The following is a 23,586-nucleotide window of genomic DNA, read 5'->3' on the forward strand; positions in this document are numbered from 1 at the left end:
AACAAAAACGTGATGGGACATAGTTGAGAACAACACACGGCTACGAAATTTTATCTCCTGTTGTGGAAATCGGTCAGGAAAACTATTGTAATGCTCAAATCTAAAAAAATTGCTGGAAGGCAAAAAGAACATCCAAAGAAGTGAATTTAAAAATTGTTTTGAACAATGGAAGGATCGTTTGAAGCTGTGGTCAATGGAGAATACTTTGAAGATGATCAAAATTTGGTGTAAAACTATTAAGAAATAAAGATGTTATGATGAATTTCCCATTTTTTTGGGGTCCTCCCTCACACATGAGCTACATACTGTGTACAATAAACAGTATTTTGAAAAACTATTTGCAGTTTCTGTTCCATTCTCCAAGCATAGCAGCTGTCATGAAAACAGGTGCCTCAAGGTTCTCCACTGACCCTACAGCATTGCAAGTGAGTGATAATTTCAAATGATGTTTTTAGTGTACAGTATGGTGAAGTGGCCATTTTGGTTATAGGATTGGGGAGAAGAGAAGTTTGTGGCACAACTTGACTAGAAGAAGGGATCGGTTGGTTGGACATGTTCTGAGGCATCAAGGGATAACGAGCCCCGCATGGTATAGATATAAACGCTGCATACTTCTTTGAATGAATGGCTGCCCCCACCTGGGACTCACGATGGTGGACACTGCCCGCTGTGGCGTCTCGGTGATGGTCGGCACGCAGTTGCTGGGCTGGGACCTCTTGATGACCGGCACCGCTCCGCACGTCTCGGCTGCCTTCGGACTGCCATTTGCGCCAGACGGGGTGGTCTCTCTGGTGTGGGCTGGCACCGGCTGAGGAGCTGGCGGTGCTTTCAGGGGATACTGTGGAATCTGTCAAGAGAAAAAAAAATTAAACTGCAATTCATTATTAAGACAATTTTCCAGTACTACCCAGTCTCTTTTAGTTATTTGATATAAGGCTGCCACATCCCGAGTACTGGTTTCACGAGAGATCGAATGACTGCAACTCATGCTAAAGAGAGTTGAGCCAGTTGAGAAAAGTGAGAGAGACTTGCTTGTCTAGGTTAAATTTCCTGAGGGGAATATAGGGGATCGGAAGATGACGAAGGTAATAATTAACTCAAAAGATACAATTAACTTCTGAGTTTTATTCAGAATATTAAGTACAGAAATGACTTCCTTAGCACAAGTGCCCCATACTAACAGCTAAGTCCTGCCAAAGAGACTTTGACTGTCGCTGTTCTGTCTGCTTACTGGAACGCTTGTACAACTAAAACCCTCGTACAAAGTCTAACACCTTCAGAGTCCTGCAGCTAAGTAATCCACTGCCCCCCATCAACCGCACTTTCCCTGATGACCATGGTTGGCAATTTTGGAGGCAAACTAAGGAGAGGTTCCATTCTTCCAATTTTCTGGACGGGTACAGTGGTTTACTCCCAGTATCGTGATATGGGGAGGTCTCAAATACGACTTCGGGTTACGGCCAGTAGTGACTGAAAGAACTCTGATAGCACAATGGTATGCCACAGACTTCCAGCATCCTCATGTGTTACCTCTCAGTGACAGTATTGTAGTGTCGTGTTTCATTTGTGTGATGGGATATGCCTCTGACCCGTAAGTTCCCCCAATCTATCCCAGGCAGAACACACGTGGACCACTTTGAACGTCAACTTTGTCCCAGTATCCAGGATATCAAGGGAAAATAACAACTGTTGTGGGCCAGCTTGCCTCGACAAAGGATATAATGGTTTTATGATACCCTTCCTGACACATTCAAGTCGGAGGTGGTGCAATGTTGTCCTCTGAAGAGTGGACTCGAACTGGAAATACTTTGCAAATTGATTCAATTTTCTAATCTCTGAAATTACATCGCAACCCCTCTCGATCTTCGTTTCGTCGGGCAGTGTCTGCGGGTGCCGGTGAAATACAGAGTTGCATCCGGGAATTGTAGATTCAGAATAAAAGATGTGCAGAATTTATTTGAGTAATCATCAATGATGTTACTGTGCAAGTCTGAAAATTTGCAAGAGAGCTACTTCCTGAAGAAAAGTAACTGAGATAATCTGGTTGAAAACACTGTCAGTGCTTCAAAGGACTACCCAGACACTGTGTTTTCAGATACACACAGTACTTCAGAATATGACACCTAAACAACAATAAATTGTCATGTTTCTTGTTCCTCCCCTTTCTTGAAGAGGTAAACCCTGTTTCCTTTCTCTGCCCCCTTTCCAGTCATTCCTGCCTTCCCTCTCTCCGCTCAAAAATTTATGAACAATAGGCAGAACAGCTGCCGTTTGTACCATATTTATGCAGACACTTCTGTCGAGTAGTACATCTGGTTTTCTGTTTTGTTATATGAACTGTGATACATATTATGTAAATAGGGGTTGGCGGACTGGGAAAGGAAAGGAAAGGAAAGGAAAGGAAAGGAAAGGAAAGGAAAGGAACTAATCATATCAGTGGCATAGGAACTTTATGCAGAATCAACAGCAACAAATGAAAATGTCTGCCTGACCAGGACCTGAACCCAGTACCTCCCATTTACTAGGCAATTGCATTAATCATTGTGCTGCCTGAACAGAGTGATTATCGCAAATGCGGGAAATATTGCAGTACGCTTCCCGGCTGACTCATGCCCACCCAGCGCCACCTACCCACAGTCCCTGTCCCATCCATGTCTTCCGTGCACACTAATTTTAGATTCCTGCTGGAGGCCAAATGTACAAGGTGTGTTTTTTAAGTAAGGTCCGTTTTCAGAATGAGATTTTCACTCTGCAGCGGAGTGTGCGCTGATATGAAACTTCCTGGCAGATTAAAACTGTGTGCCCGACCGAGACTCGAACTCGGGACCTTTGCCTTTCGCGGGCAAGTGCTCTACCATCTGAGCTATCTGCCAGGAAGTTTCATATCAGCGCACACTCCGCTGCAGAGTGAAAATCTCATTCTGGAAACATCCCCCAGGCTGTGGCTAAGCCATGTCTCCGCAATATCCTTTCTTTCAGGAGTGCTAGTTCTGCAAGGTTCGCAGGAGAGCTTCTGTAAAGTTTGGAAGGTAGGAGACGGATACTGGCAGAAGTAAAGCTGTGAGTACCGGGCGTGAGTCGTGCTTCGGTAGCTCAGATGGTAGAGCACTTGCCCGCGAAAGGCAAAGGTCCCGAGTTCGAGTCTCGGTCGGGCACACAGTTTTAATCTGCCAGGAAGTTTCAAGGTCCGTTTTGTTGTAGAATTTGTAGTTCGCACGCATACCACAATGAGCACGTGCGTCATGCACTGGCATGCCTCGGGAACAACTGTGCTCAGGTTCATGTCTGTAGCTAATCTGTATGGTTCTGTTCTGTGCTTTCAAAATGTTCAAGATTATCAACTCGCCCAACGCGTGTGAGGTTCGCTCAGTGATACAGTTTTTGTCAGCAAGGAACCTGTCTGCTGCAGAAATTCACAGATAGATTTGCAAAGTGATACTGTTATGAGTGAAAGCAAATTGCATAAATGGGTATGAGAATTGAAAGGTGGCCATGACAATGTCCAAGATGAGGACCATTTTGGTTGCCCTTCTTTGATTACAGACGATTTGGTGGCTTCAGTTGAAGCGAGAATTCGTGAGAACAGGCGCTTCACAATAACAGGTCTCTCAAACGAATTTCCTGACATGCTGAGATCAGTGCTTTACAACATTGTTCCTGAACACCTAAAGTTTACGAAACTGTGCTCCTGTTGGGTCCCGAAACTCCTGACAGAGGACCACAAAAACCAAAGATTTGAGTGTGCGATGAAGTTCTTGACTCCTTATCATGAAGAAGGTGATGGCTTCTTGAGTCAGATCGTAACTGGAGACGAAACATGGGTTTCGCATTTCACGTCCGAATCAAAGCAACAGAGCATGGAATGGACACACACACACACACACACACACACACACACACACACACACACTCGCCTGTAAAGGTGAAGGCCAAGCAGACTCTGTCCCAGCGCAAAATCATGGAGTCGGTGTTTTGGGATAGGCATGGTGTTTTGTTGGTCAACCTCATGCGATGAGGAACCACTATCAATGTAAAAGCATACTGCCAAACCCTGAGAAAGCTACGCAGAGTGATTCAAAACAAAAGACATGGCATGCTGACAAAGGGAATTGTCCTTGTCCATGACAATGCAAGACCTCACACTGCAGGTCAGTCCCGTGATTTATTGGACAGTTTTGGCTGGGAAGTTTTAGACCACACACACTACAGTTCTCATCTTGCACCGAGCGATTACCATCTGTACCTCCACCTCAAACAACACCTCAGTGGCAACCGTTACAATGACGACGATGACATGAAAATGGCAGTGAACTCTTGGTTATTGGAGCAGGCAGCAAGTTTTTATGAAGAGGGTATTTTAAAATTGGTTGAGAGTTATATCTGTTTCAACAAACTTGACAACTATGTCGAAAAATAGAGTGAAGTATGTAGTTTCTGAAAATAAATTGACTTTTTTGAAATAACCTTTCATTGTGTACCTACGTTAAAACGGACCTTACTTAAAAAACGTGCCTCATAAATGTGCCTCTGTATTGAAGGTCAGACATGTCTGAAAGAACAGACACCATACATTTATATAATTGATTCATCTTTATGGACATCTTTAGTGTGCACGCACAGGTCCAGAAGAAGAGATAGCACACATTTGTGTACTTGATTTTCCTTGATGGGCAATGAATTCACAACCTTCTGTGAGAATGCACATTTACATTCAATTTTCAGCGGAAATCTAAAATTAGCAAACACAGAGGACACGGATGACGGGAGACTGGCACTGGGTGGGAATGTGGGTCGGACAGGGAGCGTGCCGAGATAGTCCACACAGTTGCAATAAACACTGTGTCCGGGTTCACAGTGGATAATGCAGCTGCCTAATAAGTCAGATATCCCACACACAGGTTGTCGTCCTGCACACATTTTCACTCGACTCCGCATGAAGCCCCTGATATCATTAGTTCCTTCCCTTTCTCTTCCTTTCTTTCCCTCACACCTCAATTTTTGTAACTTCTGTTTTGTACCAACCTGAGAAATAAAATGCAAAGCTAATTAATGCTTAAATGTACATACAATCAAAACTGACAGAGCTTAATACACACCTCAACGAAAGTTTGGAACATCATAGAGTTTACTACAGTGTCTTCTTACAGGATACCCATTCAGGTTTCTACAATACCTTATTAACAAAATAAACATAATTTCTTCTGAAAACAAGGATGATATTAGTTAGCTACAAAAAAAATCATTACAAAACAAAGTAGGCTCTCTTCTAAGTGTACATCTTGAAACAAAAACAGCAAAAATCTTTATTTTGTGATGATGATTATCAGTCTTCAGTAGTATTTTATCCCTGCACACGGATGAGTTCTTCCACTCGGCGAGCATGCTCTGGATAAGACCATCCAGTTTATCTTGGGGTATCAGGTCCCGCTCTTCAATAGCAGCTTCAGTGAGGTCCTGAAAATTGTCTGGTGGATTCAGATGCTGTGCAGTGGCCGCCTTCAACAGGTCCCATGCATGCTCGACTGCATACATGCTGAAGACTGTGTTGGCCAATGCAGTGTGTTGATTTTGCTTGTTGAAGACAACTGAGACACTGCAAGAGTACGATGCAGTCTCACATTGTCATAGACTAGGATGAAGTTCTACTGTCTTCATGTCTTCAGGGCCTTACAATCGTTTGTAGGACCTTTTGGGGGTATAGGGGACCAGTCAGTTTGTTGTAGATGGGAATTAGCGGGGTCCAGCATCCCATCGTCATTGCCAACCAGAACATTACACTTGCACCTGCACAAATGGATGGACTTCCTGAGCATATTGGCGTTCCCAGGGTCATCTAGTGCATGTCCAAACCCTAATGCAATCTAGTATCCAGCCCCGAACCATTCCTTGTCCTGTCAGCAAACATGACATTACTCCATTCCGCAACAGTCAAATGTTGATATGCAACAGCGCAGGTCCTTTGATTTCATCGGTCCACTGACACATCTCATTGGTCTTCTGGAATAAAGACCATCATGATGCAATCTTCTACGCATTTTTAATCTGAGATATAAATCCCTGTTGTTCGGAAGAAGTCATTTCCAATATGTCTGGAAGCTGATGTTGGGTGCCAGCATTGGAAACAACCCTGCATTGGTGTTCTCATACAAGAATGATTACCGTGACGTCTATGGTTCACATTTCCAGCTTCTCTGTACTTTCTACACACCTTAGACACACCACTTTGAGTCCCATGTAACCGATCGGCAACATCTTGCTGATAACCTTCTGTGAGTAAAGCTACTATCCTGACACTATCAAAGCACTGTATGCGTCTACGTGGCATGTTACTGCAGCGCTGAACACAAACTGAATGAATGTGTCATTCGTCATTCATACTGTACTGCTTGTGGTGTGCTGTTGCAGCTGTGGTATGATTACATGACTGGGAAATGGCCAGAACACATGCCAGCAGTAAACACCATCCAGCATATGGGCTCCAACTGGATAATGCATTAAGTGCCTAGATCAGTGAGATCTCTAGTATTGTAGACTACATTTTACGATAGTATTCCAAACTTTTATTGACCTGTGTAATTCAACAGAATAGCAGTAATAGTAAATCTGCTACTGTGCATTTGTTGGGTACCTACGTAAAAACAAGTCAAAAGAAACTATTTGCAGCTAATTCATAAAAGTATAAAGGAGATGACACATTGTAATCTAATGCAAGCTGTGGGTCCAGCAGAGAATGAAAGAGTGGCTGATATCCAGAAAGATATAATTTAATGTGTGCTCCGTGGAAATGAAAAGGATGCCAGTACCTGAATGAAACCGACTTTCTCAATGTCGGTGGTGTCAGCTTCCACCTCTCTCTTCAGCCGTTTGCGACCGTTCCCTCTGGCACGGAGCAGTTTCTTCTCTCCGGTCGTCTCAAGGAAATCCACCGGCACGGGAGGCCGTAGCACCACGTGCCGCTCGCGCGGAGCAGGAAGGCAGTGGCGGGGCACCCGCGGCGGTTCCGGGAGGGCTCCCGGCGGAGGCGTCACGTTGCGTCGGAATACGGGGAATGAGGAGCACGCGGCCGGGTCCGGTGGGACGCGCACCCGCCTCTTGCGCAGAGGCCTGCTGGAGTTGGCATCCGAGGAGCTACCACATGCAGCGGACATGTCGGGTGGCAGTTTGGTTTCATCTGTGATAAGGACAAAAACATATAATTGGACTTCTGCTAAAAGGAGGGGAGAGTAATACACTGAGATGACAAAATTGTGGGGCAGCAATATGCACACATATACGAGGACTGATTGGAAAGTTTTACGAATGTAATTGTAAAATGGTGGTACTTACAAGCTACTGTGATGCATCTCCTTCAAAATAGTCCCCTTCTGACTGAACACACTGACTCCAATAGTGGTTTCACTTTTGGAAATATTCCTGGAATTTTTTTCTTGAATTGTGTGAAGGATACTCTCCGTATTTGCCTGGATATCTTCAATCGAGTCAAATCACTTTCCTTCCAGTAAAAATTTCAGTTTAGGAAATAGCTGGAAGTCCGCAGGGGCCAAATCAGGGGAATATGGCGGTTGTGGAAGCATAAGAATTTTGAATTTGGTCAAAAATTCAATGAGGCAGAAGGTATGTGGGCTGGAGCATTGTCATGGTGTAGCACCCAACTCCTGTCTTCCCACAATGCACTCCTCTTCTTCTGCATTTGTAGTATTCCTGGTTAATTGTCTGTCCTCCAGGGGTAAATTCATGATGCACAATACCAGCAGAATTAAAAAAAAAAAAAAAATCATCAACATTGTCTTCTCCTTCGACCGACTTTGCCTGCTACACAGTAGTCAATGCCTTCACTTAATGACCGAGAGCAGCAGCAGTTGCATTGAGTTGTCAGTGCTAACAGACAAGCAACACTGCATGAAATAACTGCATAAATAAATTTGGGATATATGACAAACGTCCGCAGCTTGTGGTCTTGTGGTAGCATTGTCGTTTCCCGTGCACGGCGTCCCGGATTCGATTCCCAGCGGGTCAGGTATTTTCCCTGCCTCGAGATGACTGGATGTTGTTGTGTCATCTTCGTCATCCATCCCCATTATGGCCAGAGGAAGGCAATGGTGAACCACCTCCACTAGGACCATACCTAATTAGCAATGCGGGTCTCCCGCATCATCCCGTACACTCCTCGGAGTGTGGGAGCTCATCATCACCATATGACAAAAGTGTCCCTCACGATAATGCGGCGATATTTGGTGTTAATGGACTACAGCAGCAGACAAGTAATGCGAGTGCCTTTGCCAACAGCACAACATTGCCTGCAGTCTCTCTCCTGGGCTTCTGACCATGTCGGTTGGACCCCAAAATGACTGGAAAACCATGGCTTTGTCAGACAGGACCCAATTTCAGCTTGTAAACAGTTGATGGTAGGGTTTGAGTGTGGCACGGATCCCATGAAGCTGTGGACCCATTTTGTCAAAAAGGCACTGTGCAAGCTGATGGTGGCTCTATAATCGTGTGGCTTGTGTTTATGTGGAATGGAGTGGGTCCTCTGGCCCAACTGAACCAATCATTGACTGGAAATGATTATTTTCACTGCTTGGAGACCATTTGTAACCAGTATGGCCTTCATGTTCCCAAACGATGATGCATTTTTATGATTGACAATGTGCAATGTGACCGAGCCACAATTGCTTGTGTTTGGTTTGAAGAATATTCTGGATAATTCGAATTAATGATTTGGCCACCCAAATCGCCCAACACAAATCCAATCGAATATTTATGGGACATAATTAAGACGTCAGTTTGTGCACAAAATATTTAATTGGCAACACCTTTGCAATCTGCACAGCTGTAGAGGCAGCATGGATAAACACATCTGCCGGAGATTTCCTATGACTTATTGAGCCTGTGCCATGTCGAGTTGCTACAGTATGCCGTGCAAAAGTAAGTCTGGCATAATATTAGGAGATATCCCATTAATTTTCTCACCTCAGTGTATACATTTCTTTCTTGAATATCTTCAAATGTTCTAAAGTATTCTTGAATGTTCTGGGACACAGTTTGTAAATGGCACATACTCATATCACACTGATCCGCATTCTGGCAAAATTGCCTTACATGAAGAACTGCGCAATGTAGTTCAAATGGTTCAAATGGCTCTGAGCACTATGGGACTTAACATCTGTGGTCATCAGTCCCCTAGAACGTAGGACTACTTAAACCTAACTAACCTAAGGGCATCACACACATCCATGCCCGAGGCAGGATTCGAACCTGCGACCGTAGCAGTCACGCGGTTCCGGACTGAGTGCCTAGAACCGCTAGACCACTGCGGCCGGCACAAAGTAGTAAAACAGAGGAAAAATTACATTCTCTTGGAGAGAGAAGCTATGTAAACAAAGGCAGCTTTTATGTAGTCTCCTTGTTTACTATGGTTACTGTAAATAAAGCTATAGCATTCTTTGAGTTGTCAAGGTTGAACACCTGGTTGGTTAGGAAGGAGTTGAAGTTTGTGGTATGTACCTCATATGACCAGATCTCATTTTCTGTAACATTGAGACGTGTTGAGTGTGCTGTTCACTTATATTTTGTACTTTTTTATAACAGATGTCTGAAGATGGGTGTAATCCCGAAACGCGTAACATATTCTAATAAAAGAGTCAATTGAACATCTCATGACTTTATTGCAATTGTACAGCATTTGTTGCCAATTATTAACATAAAAATGATTGCAGGCCTCAGACGGGATTTTATGTCCTGTATATCGCACAATTCCTTATTGGTGTAGAAATTTTTTTCCCATCAGTGTATTATCTCTGGCTGTAGACTCAACTCCAGTCTGCCATCAGCAATGGAGCATAAATCTCTGACAATGCCAGCCACTTGTGGTGTTGAAATGTCAGAAAAAATCCCTAAACAAACATCAGCCAAAGAGCTTGAGATGAAAGGCAACATGCAATATCTCAACAAATGGATGTGAAAGCCTCAACAATTTTGCAGACTGTGTATAGCAGCATGTGGCCTTGTTTACACATTCCTCCCCCCCCCCCCCCCCAACCCTAAAGTACCTTTGATGTTATCTACCACTGTCAGATGTCGAATATACCATACAGTGAACAGGCATTACTCCCAGACTTAATTTCTCAACACTGTAGTAGACAAATTACCTGTACATGCGGGTGTTGGCTGTGAATACTCAGTTCCCCTGTCATTTCCATGCGTTGCAGTGACAGTGCTGATGCACATCGAGTTATTGGCCGTTGCTGCTCTATTCACAGGAGTGGGAACGATACTGGAATCTGTGAGAACAGTCTCAGCTGCAGTACTGCTTTGGGATACAACACATTTGCTAGCTTCCTCTCTTGCTTTTTCTGCAGTTTTCTCCTCTCCTGGTTCCACTGTGCTTGCTGTGGAAGAGGGAAAAAGTAATTACAAATATGACCATCCCATTAATATCCACTTTGCATAAAGTTAGCTCCATATTTGCCATATGTGGCTAACAGTCTGCAAAGATCAAACAATGGAAAATACAGGATGGAATGTAACAATATTTGAAAAGGAAAGCTGCTACTCACTATATAGCGGAGATGCTAAGTCACAGATAGGTACAATAAAAAAGACTGTCACAAATATAGCTTTCGACCAGTAAAGCCTTCATCAAAATTATATGACAACCACACACATATGTACTCACGCAAACGCAACTCACACACGCGACTGCAGTCTCAGCCCTGAGACTCAGCATCTCCGCTCTACTGTGAGTAGCAACTTTCCTTTTCACAATATTGTAACAGTCTGCAAAGGGTTTATAGAGGAGAAAAAATTATGAAGAAAGCAATTTATTGGAACCACTTGCCAATAATGTTCTAAAAATGTCAGTAAAATTTCTGAATTAGTTTCTACAAAAGATATACAGTGCTTTTTAGCTAAAGAATACTGTCACAGTATATAAATAAAGGAAAAGAATTTATGTACCTATATTGGACAGGAATCACTTGACACCAAGTTTATGGAACCTCTTTTTAGCTAGTTAGAACAGGAAATAATACATTTATCAACTCTTTTCAGTATCCCCAATTGTATACTGAGGTGACAAAAGGCACGGGATAGCAACATGCACATACTCAGATGACGGTAGTATCAAGTGCACAAGGGATAAAAGGGCAATTCAATGGAGGAGCTTTAATTTGCAGCCAGGTGATTCACGTGAAAAGGCTTCCAATGTGATTATGACCGCTTGGCGGGGATTAACAGACTCTGAACATGGAATGGTACCAAGCGATGTGGCGCAGTGGTTAGACACTGGACTCGCATTCGGGAGGACGATGGTTCAATCCCGCGTCCGGTCATCCTGATTTAGGTTTTCCGTGATTTCCCTAAATCACTCCAGGCAAATGCCGGGATGGTTCCTCTGAAAGGGCACGGCCGCCTTCCTTCCCATCCTTCCCTAATCTGATGAGACCGATGACCACGCTGTCTGTTCTCATTCCCCAAACAACCAACCAACCACCCATGGAATGGTAGCTGGAGTGAGATGCACGAGACATTCCGTGTTTACCCCTCACCACGTATAACACAGTGGCTGATGGCCTTCACTTATTGACCCATGAGTGCAGTGGCATTTGCATAGAGTTGTTGATGCTAAGAGACAAGTAACACTGCATGAAATAACAACATAAATCAATGTGGGACATACAACAAACAAATCCATTAGGAAAGTGTAGTGAAATTTGGCATTAATGGGCTACTGCAACAGACAACCGACACGAATACCTTTGCTAACAACAAGACACTGCCTGCAGCACCTCTCTGGGCTTGTAACCAGATCAAATGGATCCTAGATAACCAGAAAACTGTGGTCTGGTCACAAGAGTCCCAATTTCAGTTGATGGCAAGGTCTGAGTATGATACAGACCCCACAAAGCCACGGACTTAAGTTGCCAACAAGGCATGTGCAAGATGACGTCAGTTCCATAATGGTGTGGGCTGTGTTTACATGGAACGTACTGGGTCCTTGTTATTGTTATAACCAGGAATAACACAATAACCTCTTCAGTCTGGTTTATTAAATCACAAATCACTTTTTAACAATTATGTTAGCCAAGCGTCTACCCAGGCTCACACTCAGAAGTAATGCATAATTAAAGTTTGGTTATGCCAGTGTCCAAATGTGCATGGGGGGTGCACGTCCCGTAATTATTCCCAAGTCCAGTGAAGTTCAGTCCCTCCAAGTGAAGTCGCAAGATTTCCGCCGTGCAGCCAGGTAACCTTGAGTGGTGCAGCGAGTCATCCACAAGCAGCTGGGACACGGCGTACTGCACTTCCCGATGAGAACTGACCTTTGCGGCGGTGGCCAATTTTTATATAAGGCTTGCTAGTTAATGGAGCCGTCGGCTGGGGTCGCTGTTTTCCAGTGTCGACCTGTAATTGAATCGGTTTTTCCGCAATCAGGACTTCAATAAAAAGCCTATTGGTGGTCTCCTGATGATCAATAGTGGCAATCAGATTAACATCCATCAGAAGGTCCGAAGGTTGCTGCGGCTGGCGGGACTTTCGACACACAGAAGCTAAATGGCCCTCAGAACAACATTTGTAGCAAAAGGCCCATCGATCAGGACAGTCATCTCGTTGATATTTTTTAAAACAATCAGGACATGATGGTAAACGTTTTGGCACCCACGACTGGTTGGAGCAGTTTGAGCGAGGTGGCGGACGGTTCTGCTGAGTGGACTGGTGGCCTGCCCGCACTATTGCTATTTCGGAATCATCACTCCAGTGGGCCTTAGCCACCGGCTCTGATGTGTTTACATTGACTGCAATGTCGACCCATGATTCTAGTTTCTTGCCTGCTACACGGGTCACCTCGAAGCTTTGTGCTAAGTCCACAACTTTATCCAATGAGGGGTCGACGAGCTGAAGGGCCTCATGTTGGAACTCCCTGTCTGGCGTACCCCTGATTATCATGTCCCGGATCATTTCTTCGGTGTAGGAATCCTTATTTTTAGAGGTAACAAAGTGACATCGTCGACCCAAGCCTTGCAATTCCGCTGCCCACTCTCTATGCGTCTGATTCGGCTGTTTCTTGCATTGGTAAAAGGCGACTCGAGATGAAATAACATGGGTATGGCGCTGGTAATATTTAGTGAGCAACGAGCGAATCTCGGCAAAAGTCAGCTCCGAAGGTTTTGATAAGGGGGCCAGTTTGCACAAGAGCTGATAAATCTCAGGTTTAGACCAAGACAAAAACAAAGATTCCATGAGGCCAACGTCAGTTACCTTGAAAGTATGGAAATGTTCCTGCAATTGGGATTTGTGGGCTTCCCAGTCCTCTAAAAGACGGAAATGGTGGTACTTGCTGCGTGGCCTGCGTCTGCATGAACCCTTGTATACGTGGCTGGAGGGTGTTGAGTAGCAGCCTGTGGTTCTCGTCCTGCTGCTGGAGAAGTTTCTTGAGGAGATCTTCCAACATCTCCTGGTGCAAGCTCATTGCCATTTTATTGTGTTACAACTAGGAATAACACAATAACCTCTTCAGTCTGGTTTATTAAATCACAAATCACTTTTTAACAATTATGTTAGCCAAGCGTCTACCCAGGCTCACACTCAGAAGTAATGCATAATTAAAGTTTGGTTATACCAATGTCCAAATGTGCATGGGGGGTGCATGTCACGTAATTATTCCCAAGTCCAGTGAAGTTCCGTCTCTGCGAGTGAAGTCGCCAGATTTCCACTGTGCAGCCAGGTAACCTTGAGTGGTGCGCCGAGTCATCCACAAGCAGCTGGAACATGGCGTACTGCACTTCCCAATGAGAACTGACGTTTGCGGTGGCGGCCGGGTTTTATATAAGGCTTGCTAGTTAATGGAGCCGTCGGCTGGGGTCACTGTTTTCCAGGGAAAACCAATCGCAATGTTTCCTGGCGTAGCCAATTGCTGCATGCTGACAAACGCGCGCGCACAAGGGCGGCCAGCGATAGTAGCCACGAGCTGCCCGGAGAAGTGCGGCCAGCGATGTATTTGGCGGCCGTGTACTGGAGCGCGTTGTTCGGTGTTTGTTAGAAGTGGTGTATACCACAGTTATGTTTGGCTACTTGGTGACCATCTGGAGCTTCTTGCAAATCACAATACACTATTTACAGACTGTTTTTTCTTTCTCTTCAATCAATAATTTCCAATATAAATATCTGGTAAATGTGATAGCATTTCTGGGTGATGTTTGTCTTCTAACTTCATTTCCAATTTCTAACCTGTTAGTGCTTTCTTACATAAGCACGTAAAGGTAATAGAAGCACAATAACACATTTTGCCTAAGTACGCAATAATCATCATGTAATAAGTACACAATTGCTAATGTGTGGATTAAAAAATTTTAGGTGGTGAAACTATTGAAAGTTGCAGGTAAATTTGAGTAAGAACATTAGTAATTTCTGTTTCATGTTGGATATTGATGAATTTTAAGTGAAGCTCCTGCAGGTGACTTCTTTGTCATGGAATTCACAATTTACGTTTGCTACACACAACACTTTGGGATTTGGGGTTAATAATTGTGATTCAGAATGAACTACAGTTTTAATTATTATACTGGAACACAGTTTCCATTTGTACCGTCCAAAGCGGACAGCATTTGCCTAAACCAATGTCAAAAACTGCCTAAAAACCCACCCAGAATGGTCATTGTATTGGCCCTTGACCATTAATCCAGCACATATGCCAGCCAGCCGGCCTCCCTGTCTCGCAGACTGGTGTGCTGCACATTACATTATATAAGCAGGTCAGATGCTGGAGAGATCCGTTCATGCAGAGAAACTGCAACAGAAGGTAACTGAGAGAAAGAAAGTTACCTAAGAAGGAGGCATTGAGAGTGGATGTCTCCAATATTGTAATGGTAAATGTTGCAGACCACAAACATTTTAGTACTGCCTGATATTATCAGGAATGGAGAAAACAGTCTCTACATAATTAGTTAAAACTTAAAGAACTTTTTTTACAAAAAATATTTAATTCCTGGATTGTATTTACATAAGGCAACTGAAATATGATGCTGGTTTTGATTGTAACAACTGTCTTCAACTCTGTAAACAAGCAAAATACAGGAAATCACCTTAGAAAAACCTATTTACAACATAATATTTGAGATAAAATTGTTTGAAGAAAGTACAAAATCTACAGCTGGAATCACTTGCTTTACCATAAATCGGTTTTGCATTAATATGTTACCATATCTACCAAGTTTCGTGGCCATACAGTAATTACAGTTCACAATGGACCTCCATTTTAGTCCACGCTGGACCCCCAAGAGTAACTGGACTTTAATTGTAACCACTCAGTATGTTTTCACGTTATTCATGTAACACTGGAGTCTTGTATGTTCAATTTCAAATTACTGTTATATAGGATACTAGTACTGCATATGCTGACATTTTTAGTAAGAATGATTAAGTTTTTAGTCTTGTAATGAATCCTCCTTCAGTCATTAAAAAAGTACAAAGATGCACCTATTTTTCATCTTTGTATATTCCTACAGATGTACAGCCCTCACTCAGTTTTGTTGGTATTGCTTTCTACGCAGATGCACATAACTGCTGATGGTTATTACTGCTACAGCCAGTTCATGTTTAACCTGCATTTAATACGTGCATGGTAGCTTATATTAAAAGCATTAATTTTTTTTTTGTCTGTGTAACACTGTAAGGTCAACAGTTATCCATATTCACTTTCTATATGTGATGTTTTCTTTAACATATGATGTTATAAGCCGCCATTTTGAACCAAAGTTGTTAGTTCCATCTGTACTTCGTGCTTTCTTCAAATGATTTTACCTTTCTTATTAGGTGGTAAAGGGGATTTTCTAAGGTAATTTTCTGTATATTATTTGTTTACAGATCTGATGACAGTTGTTACTTACAACTGAAACTAGTCAGTCATCATATTTTATTTAATTGTCTTATATAAATGCAATCTAGACATTAAAAAATTATTGCAAAAAAAAAGAAAGAAAATTAAATTTTAACGAAATTTTAACATATGATCTTCCAGACTGTCATGTTCCACATTCTACATCTACATCTACACCATACTCTGCAAGCCACCTAATGTTGTATGGTGGAGGGTACTTTTGGTACAACTAACTGATCCATCCTTGACTGTTCAACTCACAAATGGCATGAGAAGAACGATTGTTGGTAAGCCTCTGTATTAGCTCCAATTTCTCAAATTTTCTTCTCACAATCATTACATGAGACGTATCTGGGAGGAAGCAATATGATGTCCAGCTTATCCAAAAAAGTGCTCTCTCTAAATTTCAGTATTAATCTGTTCCTTGATGCTCAACTGCTTTCTTGTAATGTCTGCCAGTGGAGTTTGTTGAGCATCACTGTGATGCTCTCGTGCCAACTAAACAATCATGTGGCGGAATGTGCCACTCTTAATTGAATTTCTCTCTCTCTTCTATCAGGCCTGCCTGGTAAGGAACAATACTCAAGAATCAGTTGAACAAGTCCCTCTTATGCCAGTTCCTTAATGAATGAGCTGCATTTCTTTATGAATGAGTTACATTTCCTACAAATCTCATTCTGGCATCTGTTTTCCTTCTATTTGTTTTAAGCGGTCATTTCACTTAAAGTTACTCTGGACAGTTACACCTAGATAACTTACAGTGGACACTACTTCTGGAAGTTTCTCATCAATACCGCAGTTGTACTGTAGTGGCTTTCTTGTCATGTGCATGCACAGCATGTTACATTTATTTACACTCAGAGTCAACTGTCAGAGCCTGCACCATTAATCAATCCTCTGCAGGTCATTCTGCAAATTGGTATCTGTCTTCTGGCATGGCTACTTTCGTACAGACAGCCTCATCTGCAGACAGCCTAAAAAATCACCCAACACTTTCTACTAAATGATTTATATACATTGTAAACAATAATGGTCCTATCACACTTCCTTGGAGCACTCTGGAAATTTCCTTTACATCTGTCGATTTTGTTCCATTAAGAGTGACATGTTGAGTTCTACCTGCAAGAGAATCTTCAGTCCAGTCACAAATCTGCTCATATTTTTTTTTCACTGAACAGCTTTGTGGAAGAGCATCAAATGCCCTCCCGAAGTCAAGGAACATGGCATTCACCTGAGCACTGTTGGATATCATGGAGGAACAGAACAAGCTGAGTTTCACAAGACCTCTCTTTGCAGAATCCATGTTGATCTTTACAAAGGAGATTTTTGTTCTCCAGAAAATGACATAATTCTTTATCATAAAACATGTTCCACAATTCTACATGTTAATATCAACAATATAGGTCCATAATTGTGTGCATCTGTCCTACAGACTTTCTTGTAAACAGGAATGACCTGCTCTTTTTTCCAGTCACTAGATACCCTTTGTTGGTCCCGCAATCTATGTAAAAACTGCTACTAGAAGGGAATCAAGTTCTTTCGTATAATCTTATGGGTGTGTCATCTGGTCCTGATGCCTTTTGACTACTAAGCAACTGTAGTTGTTTTTCTCTTCTGCAATCAGTTATCTCAATGTCTGCCATTTTGACATTTGTATGATGATTAAAACGCTTACTGATTTTATTTGAGACCAAAATGTCTTAGAGTTTTTACTCAGATTGATTGAGAACATTTTTACTTTCAAAGTCATTGAACACTTCTCCCATTGCTCTCCTTATGTTGATTTTTGTTTCATTCAGCTTATCTTTGCCAGCTAGGTTTCGACTTCTCTTGAATCTGATATGAAGTTTTCTTTGTTTATGGAACAGGGTTCGAACACGGGTATTAAAACAATGGTGTATATTTCCCATCCCTTAAGACCTTGCTCGGAACATACTTGTGTAAGGCATATTCAATGATGGTTTTGTATTTTTTTTTTTTTTTTTTTTTTTCCATTTGTGCTCTACGTCTTTGTTCTCATCAATGAATATCTGACATTATTTTTGCCATCTATATAAATGCTTAAGTACATGGGGATCTCCTGTGTAGAACAGTTCCGATCCAAATTCCAAAGAGATCTGCCTCTTTTTTTTGCCTGAAAACCATCCTCTCGGGGTATTCCAGAAATTCCTCAGCTCCAGCGTCATCTCCGAATTCTATCTGAAAAATATCACTGAAACTCCAAACCTTACTCAAGTTGAGTCCTGAACTATCCGTGACCTGAAGGCAGATCACTACATTATCATCTGCAGTGCTGACAAAGACTCCACTACTGTGATCTTAAGGAAAATGTGGCAAAGCAGCTGTATCCACTTTGACGCACAAAACTGTTTCTTTTGACCCGTTCCTTCCACCCACTGTGAGCCACAGAAAATCCCAATATTTCTGTGCTTCCAACATACTTCATACCCCTTGTAACTGACACACCCCTGCCTTTTACAGTCTTCCAAAAATATACTAAAACGATCACCCCAACTGTCCCAACAGGCTTCACAGCCCTCACCGAATACATCTCAGATCTGGTACACAAGCACCACTATCCTATAGTGGAGAACCTCTAGTGCTCTACAAAAGGCACCATCCACTACCAAGAACATCTTTAATCCATCCCTGACTCTTTCCCACATGGAACCTTCTTCATCACTACTGACACAACCTCACTCTAAAAGGCTAGACCACACACACACACACATGATCTCTCAGTGATAGAATCCTTCTAATGCTGAACTGAAATCTCTGTAAAACCTGATTCACACTCAACCGAGCCAACTTTATCCTCACCCATAAGTACTTCTCTTTTGAGAGCCAAACGTGCTGGCAAACTGGGGGCCTGTTACAGGAACCCTGATGGCCTAGTCCGTTAATTTCCCTGCCTGTCAAAGGCATGGGTCCCTAACTATTTATATCAAACATGCGACTCGATGTCAATCTGGTGACTAGTGGTACGAACTACAGTAAATGTTCAGCGTGTTGCCAGTGAAACACAGTTCTTCATTTTCAGTTGTGAATTGCAATGACTGAAAGCATTGGCGTTTTGAGTGTACAATAGTCTCACACAATGAAATATTATTCCAATATTATTCCAATATTATTTCTCAGTTACTTAGTATGGAAAGTTGTGTGAAATTTTGTCTGGACTTTGGATGGATTCCAAATGATGATAGCAAAAATTGTGTATATTGTCACAGTCTCAACTCCATGAAACTTTGCAAGAAAGGAGTGCATGCTGATTTTCCTTTGCAATTTTACTGCACTGAGTGTCCAGGATGTCCTCTGTAAGAAGGAACATGTGGTTTGACAGTTCCAAGTTATCTATTGAGAAGAGCATCATTTTAGTATCTTGTCGAATAAGAGAGTATTTCTAGCAAGCGACAGCTTTTGAAAAACAATTGTTCAAGAACTGCATGTGTGACTACTGCAGTTTCTGGTGAGATGTTTGTTAAGTCACAGTCATGAATGACATTGTCCCAATCAGTTGACAAAACAAGGTTGTCAAAACAGATGAATCATATATAGCTATCAGGAAATACCAGAGAGAAAGACTGTCAAAAAATGTAGTTGAAAATATTTGGGTATTCAGGGTCATTGGAGGAGAAACTCACAAGTACTTTATTGTTTGCATTTATTTGAGGTGAAAGAAAACTATCTCACTGGTAAAGCTCTTTCTATTGCCAGGTACAAAAGTGATAACAGACAGCTTTAAGTCAAACAACATCTTAAAGAAATAGGGATTTCAACATGAATTTGTGAATCATTCTGTCAAATTTGTATCATGAAACGATTCACCTGTCCTCACACCGAACACTGAACAGTTATGGAAATCTGTGAAATCACTGATAAAAAGAGAGGGGTGTATAAGACTTAGGAATGAGCTGTACCTCTTTTACTACCTATATTTCCAGAACTTGAGGTTGCGTGGAAAATCTGCCCCCTCCTGGTGCTCTTCTGATATTTATGACTGACAATACAAGAGAGCATCTCGGTTATGGGTAAGAAGGATTGCTACTGGGGACTTATACAATGCCAGGAATAGTGCATGAAGAAGGCATGGCTGATGAGTACAGTAACTACTTTTATTTGTAATTAATTGTGACTTAAAAAACAATCCGTATTTTATCATTGGTCTAGAGAATGTTGTAAACAATATCTGTAACATGTGTCACCAGAGTCATTTGATCGACACAGTCACACATTCAGCATCAGTTGTTAGGGGACCACACATTCGACAGACAATCGTTCCTTTTCATGGGTCACACGGAACAAGCATTTCTCATCATCCAGGTTCCTAGGCTTCGTATAGATTTATCAGTGACATCTTTGAGAGCTGGCATCATGATCAGGAAGAACTGTTTCACATCCTGGGAACAGCTTAAATACTTCTCCCAACTATAGTTTCCCCAGTTCTCTGCCAAATCCAAAGCTACCTTACTTGACCCTGATCTCCATCTCATTAAGACTCACATCTAAATCTCAGTTAGTATAAAAATCAACCAATAAGCAACAATACCTCCAGCGAGCTACGTAATGTTTCCCGGCATATTAACTGACTGTACTCTTGTCAAATCTGCAACTGGATTGTTTAGATATCTCGACAGGATATGTCAATTGTCTATCTGGATCCCACCTTCTGGTCCAAATGCCGTTTACTAAATCTCACCAGAACCAATTCCTATCGTGAACAGTGACCTCCTATACAAAACGGAGAGAAATAATCACTGCTCGTAATAACATAAACCAAAAGCTGCCAGAAATGGTGTACGTGCCTGGGCCAGCCAAGTCAATGAACTCTTTTTTTGTTTTTAATATCAGATAGAAAATGATTCCACATTTTACTTAAAGGCTACCCCTTGTCTCTAGTTCCCTGGGTATGGATTTATTCCAATCTTCTATTAGTTCATCTGCTTCTTTCCCCTCTCTCTGACCATCTGATCCTTCACCCCATCTCTGTCCATCTCCTCCTCTAGCATCTGTCTGTCCATTTCCCCCTTGTGTCTCACTGCCCATTTCATCTCCCCCCCCCCCCCCCCCCCCCCACCATCTGTGCCTGCACCACCTCCTTATCCCTTGCTGTCTAATTTCCTCCTCCTCCACCCCTCCCCCCTCCTCTTTCCCCACATATTCATGCTCACGTCATTGGAATGCTGGTGGGTTTTAACCTCACAGTATTTCTTTCCAGATCATAACTAATATGTGCACCAAATTTGCTTCAAATCAGCACAGGGGTTTAGAACAAGGTTTTCACCCGCAATGAAAAAGTCGTAGGACACTGCCTAATATTGTGTCGGACATTTTTTTGCCCAGTATAGTGCCGCAACTCAATGTGCAGTGGACTCGACAATTCACTGGAAGTCCCTTGTAGAAATATTAGGCGGTACTGCCTCTATAGCCAACCATAATTGAAAAAGTGTTGCTGGTGCAGAATTTTGTGCACAAACTGACCTCTCGATTATGTCCCATAAATGTTTGAAGGCAATATTTATGTCAGGCGATCTGAGTGGCCACATAATTCGCTCGAGTTTTCCAGGATGTTCTTCAAACCAATCCTGAACAATTGTTATCCAGTGATGTGGCACACTGTCATCCATAAAAATTCCATTGTTGTTTTGGCACATAAAGTCCATGAATAGCTGTAAATGGTCTCCAAGTAGCTGAACATAACTATTTCCAATCAACGATCAGTTCACTTGGATGAGTACATTCCATGTAAACACTGCCCTCACCACTATGGAGCCACCACCAGCTTGCACAGTACCTTGTTGACAATCTGGGTCCACCGCTTTGTGGGGCTTGCGCGACACTCAAACCTTACCATCAGTTCTTACCAACTGAAATCGGGACTCATGTGGCCAAACCACAGTTTTCCAGCCGACTAGGGTCAGTCAATACAGTCTCAAGCCCAGCAGAGGTACTGCAGGAAATGTCATGCTGTTAGCGAACGCACTCGCATCAATTGTCTGCTGCCATAGCCCATTAACACCAGATTTCACTGTGCTGTCCTAATGCATACATTTGTCGTACTTCCCACATTGATTTCTGAGATTATTTCACAGAGTATTGCTTGTCTGTTAGCACTGACAACTCTAAGCAAATGCTGCAGCTCTTGGTCATTAACTGAAGGCTGTTGGGCACTGTGTTATCTATGATAGAGGAATGTCTGAAATGTGGTATTTGCAGCACACCCTTGTCACTATAGATCTTGGAATATTGAATTCCATAACAATTTTGGAAATGGGATGTCCCGTGTATCTAGCTCCAACTACCATCCCACATTCAAAGTCTGCGTGGCCATAATACATGTCAGAAACCTTTTCACATGAATCATGTGAGCACAAATGACAGTTCTGCCAAAGCACTGCCCTTTTACACCTTGTGTACATGATACTATCAACATCTGTGTACATGCGTATCACTATCCCATGAGTTTTGTAACCTCAGTGTATTTCACATGTATTTGTACACAATATGTAAGGAAGAAGAAAATATATAAAACCACTGACACGATGAAGAATGAAGATGAAAGTGTAAACTTTCCAACAGGGTTTTAAACTTTTCTATGTCACCAGCATGCCCTCAGAAAAAAGCTTATTAATATCATAAATTTAGAAATATTAACCAGAAAAGGAAAAGCCGAGTCAGTATTCATTCCATTCAACTAACTTACCGCTGAGCTTTAAAATGGTCCAATTTCTGGTATGATTAGCATACTGTAAGACTACTAATAATATTGTAGTGTGTATCTAAAAGAATTGTTTATATTAAAAATAAAGATTCCAAGACTTACCAAGCGGGAAAGCGCCGGCAGACAGGCACCCACACCCTTTCATTTTTCCCTCTCCTTCCTTCCTTCCTGACGAAGCAACTGCCAGTTGCGAAAGCTTGTAATTCTGTGTGTGTGTTTGTGTGTTTTGTTCATGTGCCTGTCTGCCGGCGCTTTCCCGCTTGGTAAGTCTTGGAATCTTTATTTTTAATATATTTTTCCCATGTGGAAGTTTCTTTCTGTTTTATTTAAAAGAATTGTTTCTCACACACAGACAACCAACTATATGTAGAATGTTGGACAACTACTGTTTGTACCCAAATGAAAAACACCAAATATAGTTTGTAAGAGTATACTTGGAGTAAGTTAGATGCCACACAGTTGATAAGTTTTATGGCACAATTTCTTCATATTCAGAAGAAGGAAAAATGAGATAAAATAAATAGTGAAGTGGTTCTTTCTCATCTAGTTAATATGTACTCATAATGTTTCCTTAATTAAATACTGTCAAGTAAAATACGACAATTTCTCAGGAAGCAACTGAGGTAACATTGCAAGAGTGAACTTATAATGGAATAACAAGTTATGCAGCACATCTCAGGATTGGTTGTAAGGCTTTAAATACTCACGATCATGTACTGGCATATGTTTCATCATGTCCTCCTTGTACGAAAAAGTCAAACTGCAGACTGGGCATTCATAGGGGTGGCTTCCCTTGTGTAGCCGCAGGTGGACTTCCAGGTTCTCTGAGCTGTCTAAGCACTTGCCGCACACTTTGCATGCATATGGATGCTCATCTGTGTAAAAAGAGAATTTATACTAGTGATATTTTTAAAATTAGACTCTGTTAACAATCAACAACAAATTCCAAACTGCATATTTGAAGTTTAAGAAGAAAATAAGAGAAGAAATATAA

General features: G+C 42.1%; 1 protein-coding gene across 3 annotated transcripts in view; it reads right to left on the minus strand.

The window, feature by feature from the left end:
- Positions 1 to 23,586, minus strand: part of LOC126293532 (zinc finger X-linked protein ZXDB-like) — a 119,853-nt gene that overhangs the window by 32,930 nt on the left and 63,337 nt on the right. For all 3 annotated transcript variants that reach the window (XM_049986799.1, XM_049986800.1, XM_049986801.1), the window contains exons 10-13: positions 23,300 to 23,467; positions 10,149 to 10,388; positions 6,804 to 7,171; positions 639 to 847 (exon numbers count right to left, since the gene is read on the minus strand). In XM_049986799.1, the coding sequence (XP_049842756.1) occupies positions 639 to 847; positions 6,804 to 7,171; positions 10,149 to 10,388; positions 23,300 to 23,467 (985 nt within the window). The remainder of the gene's footprint in view (positions 1 to 638; positions 848 to 6,803; positions 7,172 to 10,148; positions 10,389 to 23,299; positions 23,468 to 23,586) is intronic.

This window comes from Schistocerca gregaria, chromosome 10 (genome assembly GCF_023897955.1).
Source record: "Schistocerca gregaria isolate iqSchGreg1 chromosome 10, iqSchGreg1.2, whole genome shotgun sequence".
Taxonomy (NCBI): domain Eukaryota; kingdom Metazoa; phylum Arthropoda; class Insecta; order Orthoptera; family Acrididae; genus Schistocerca; species Schistocerca gregaria.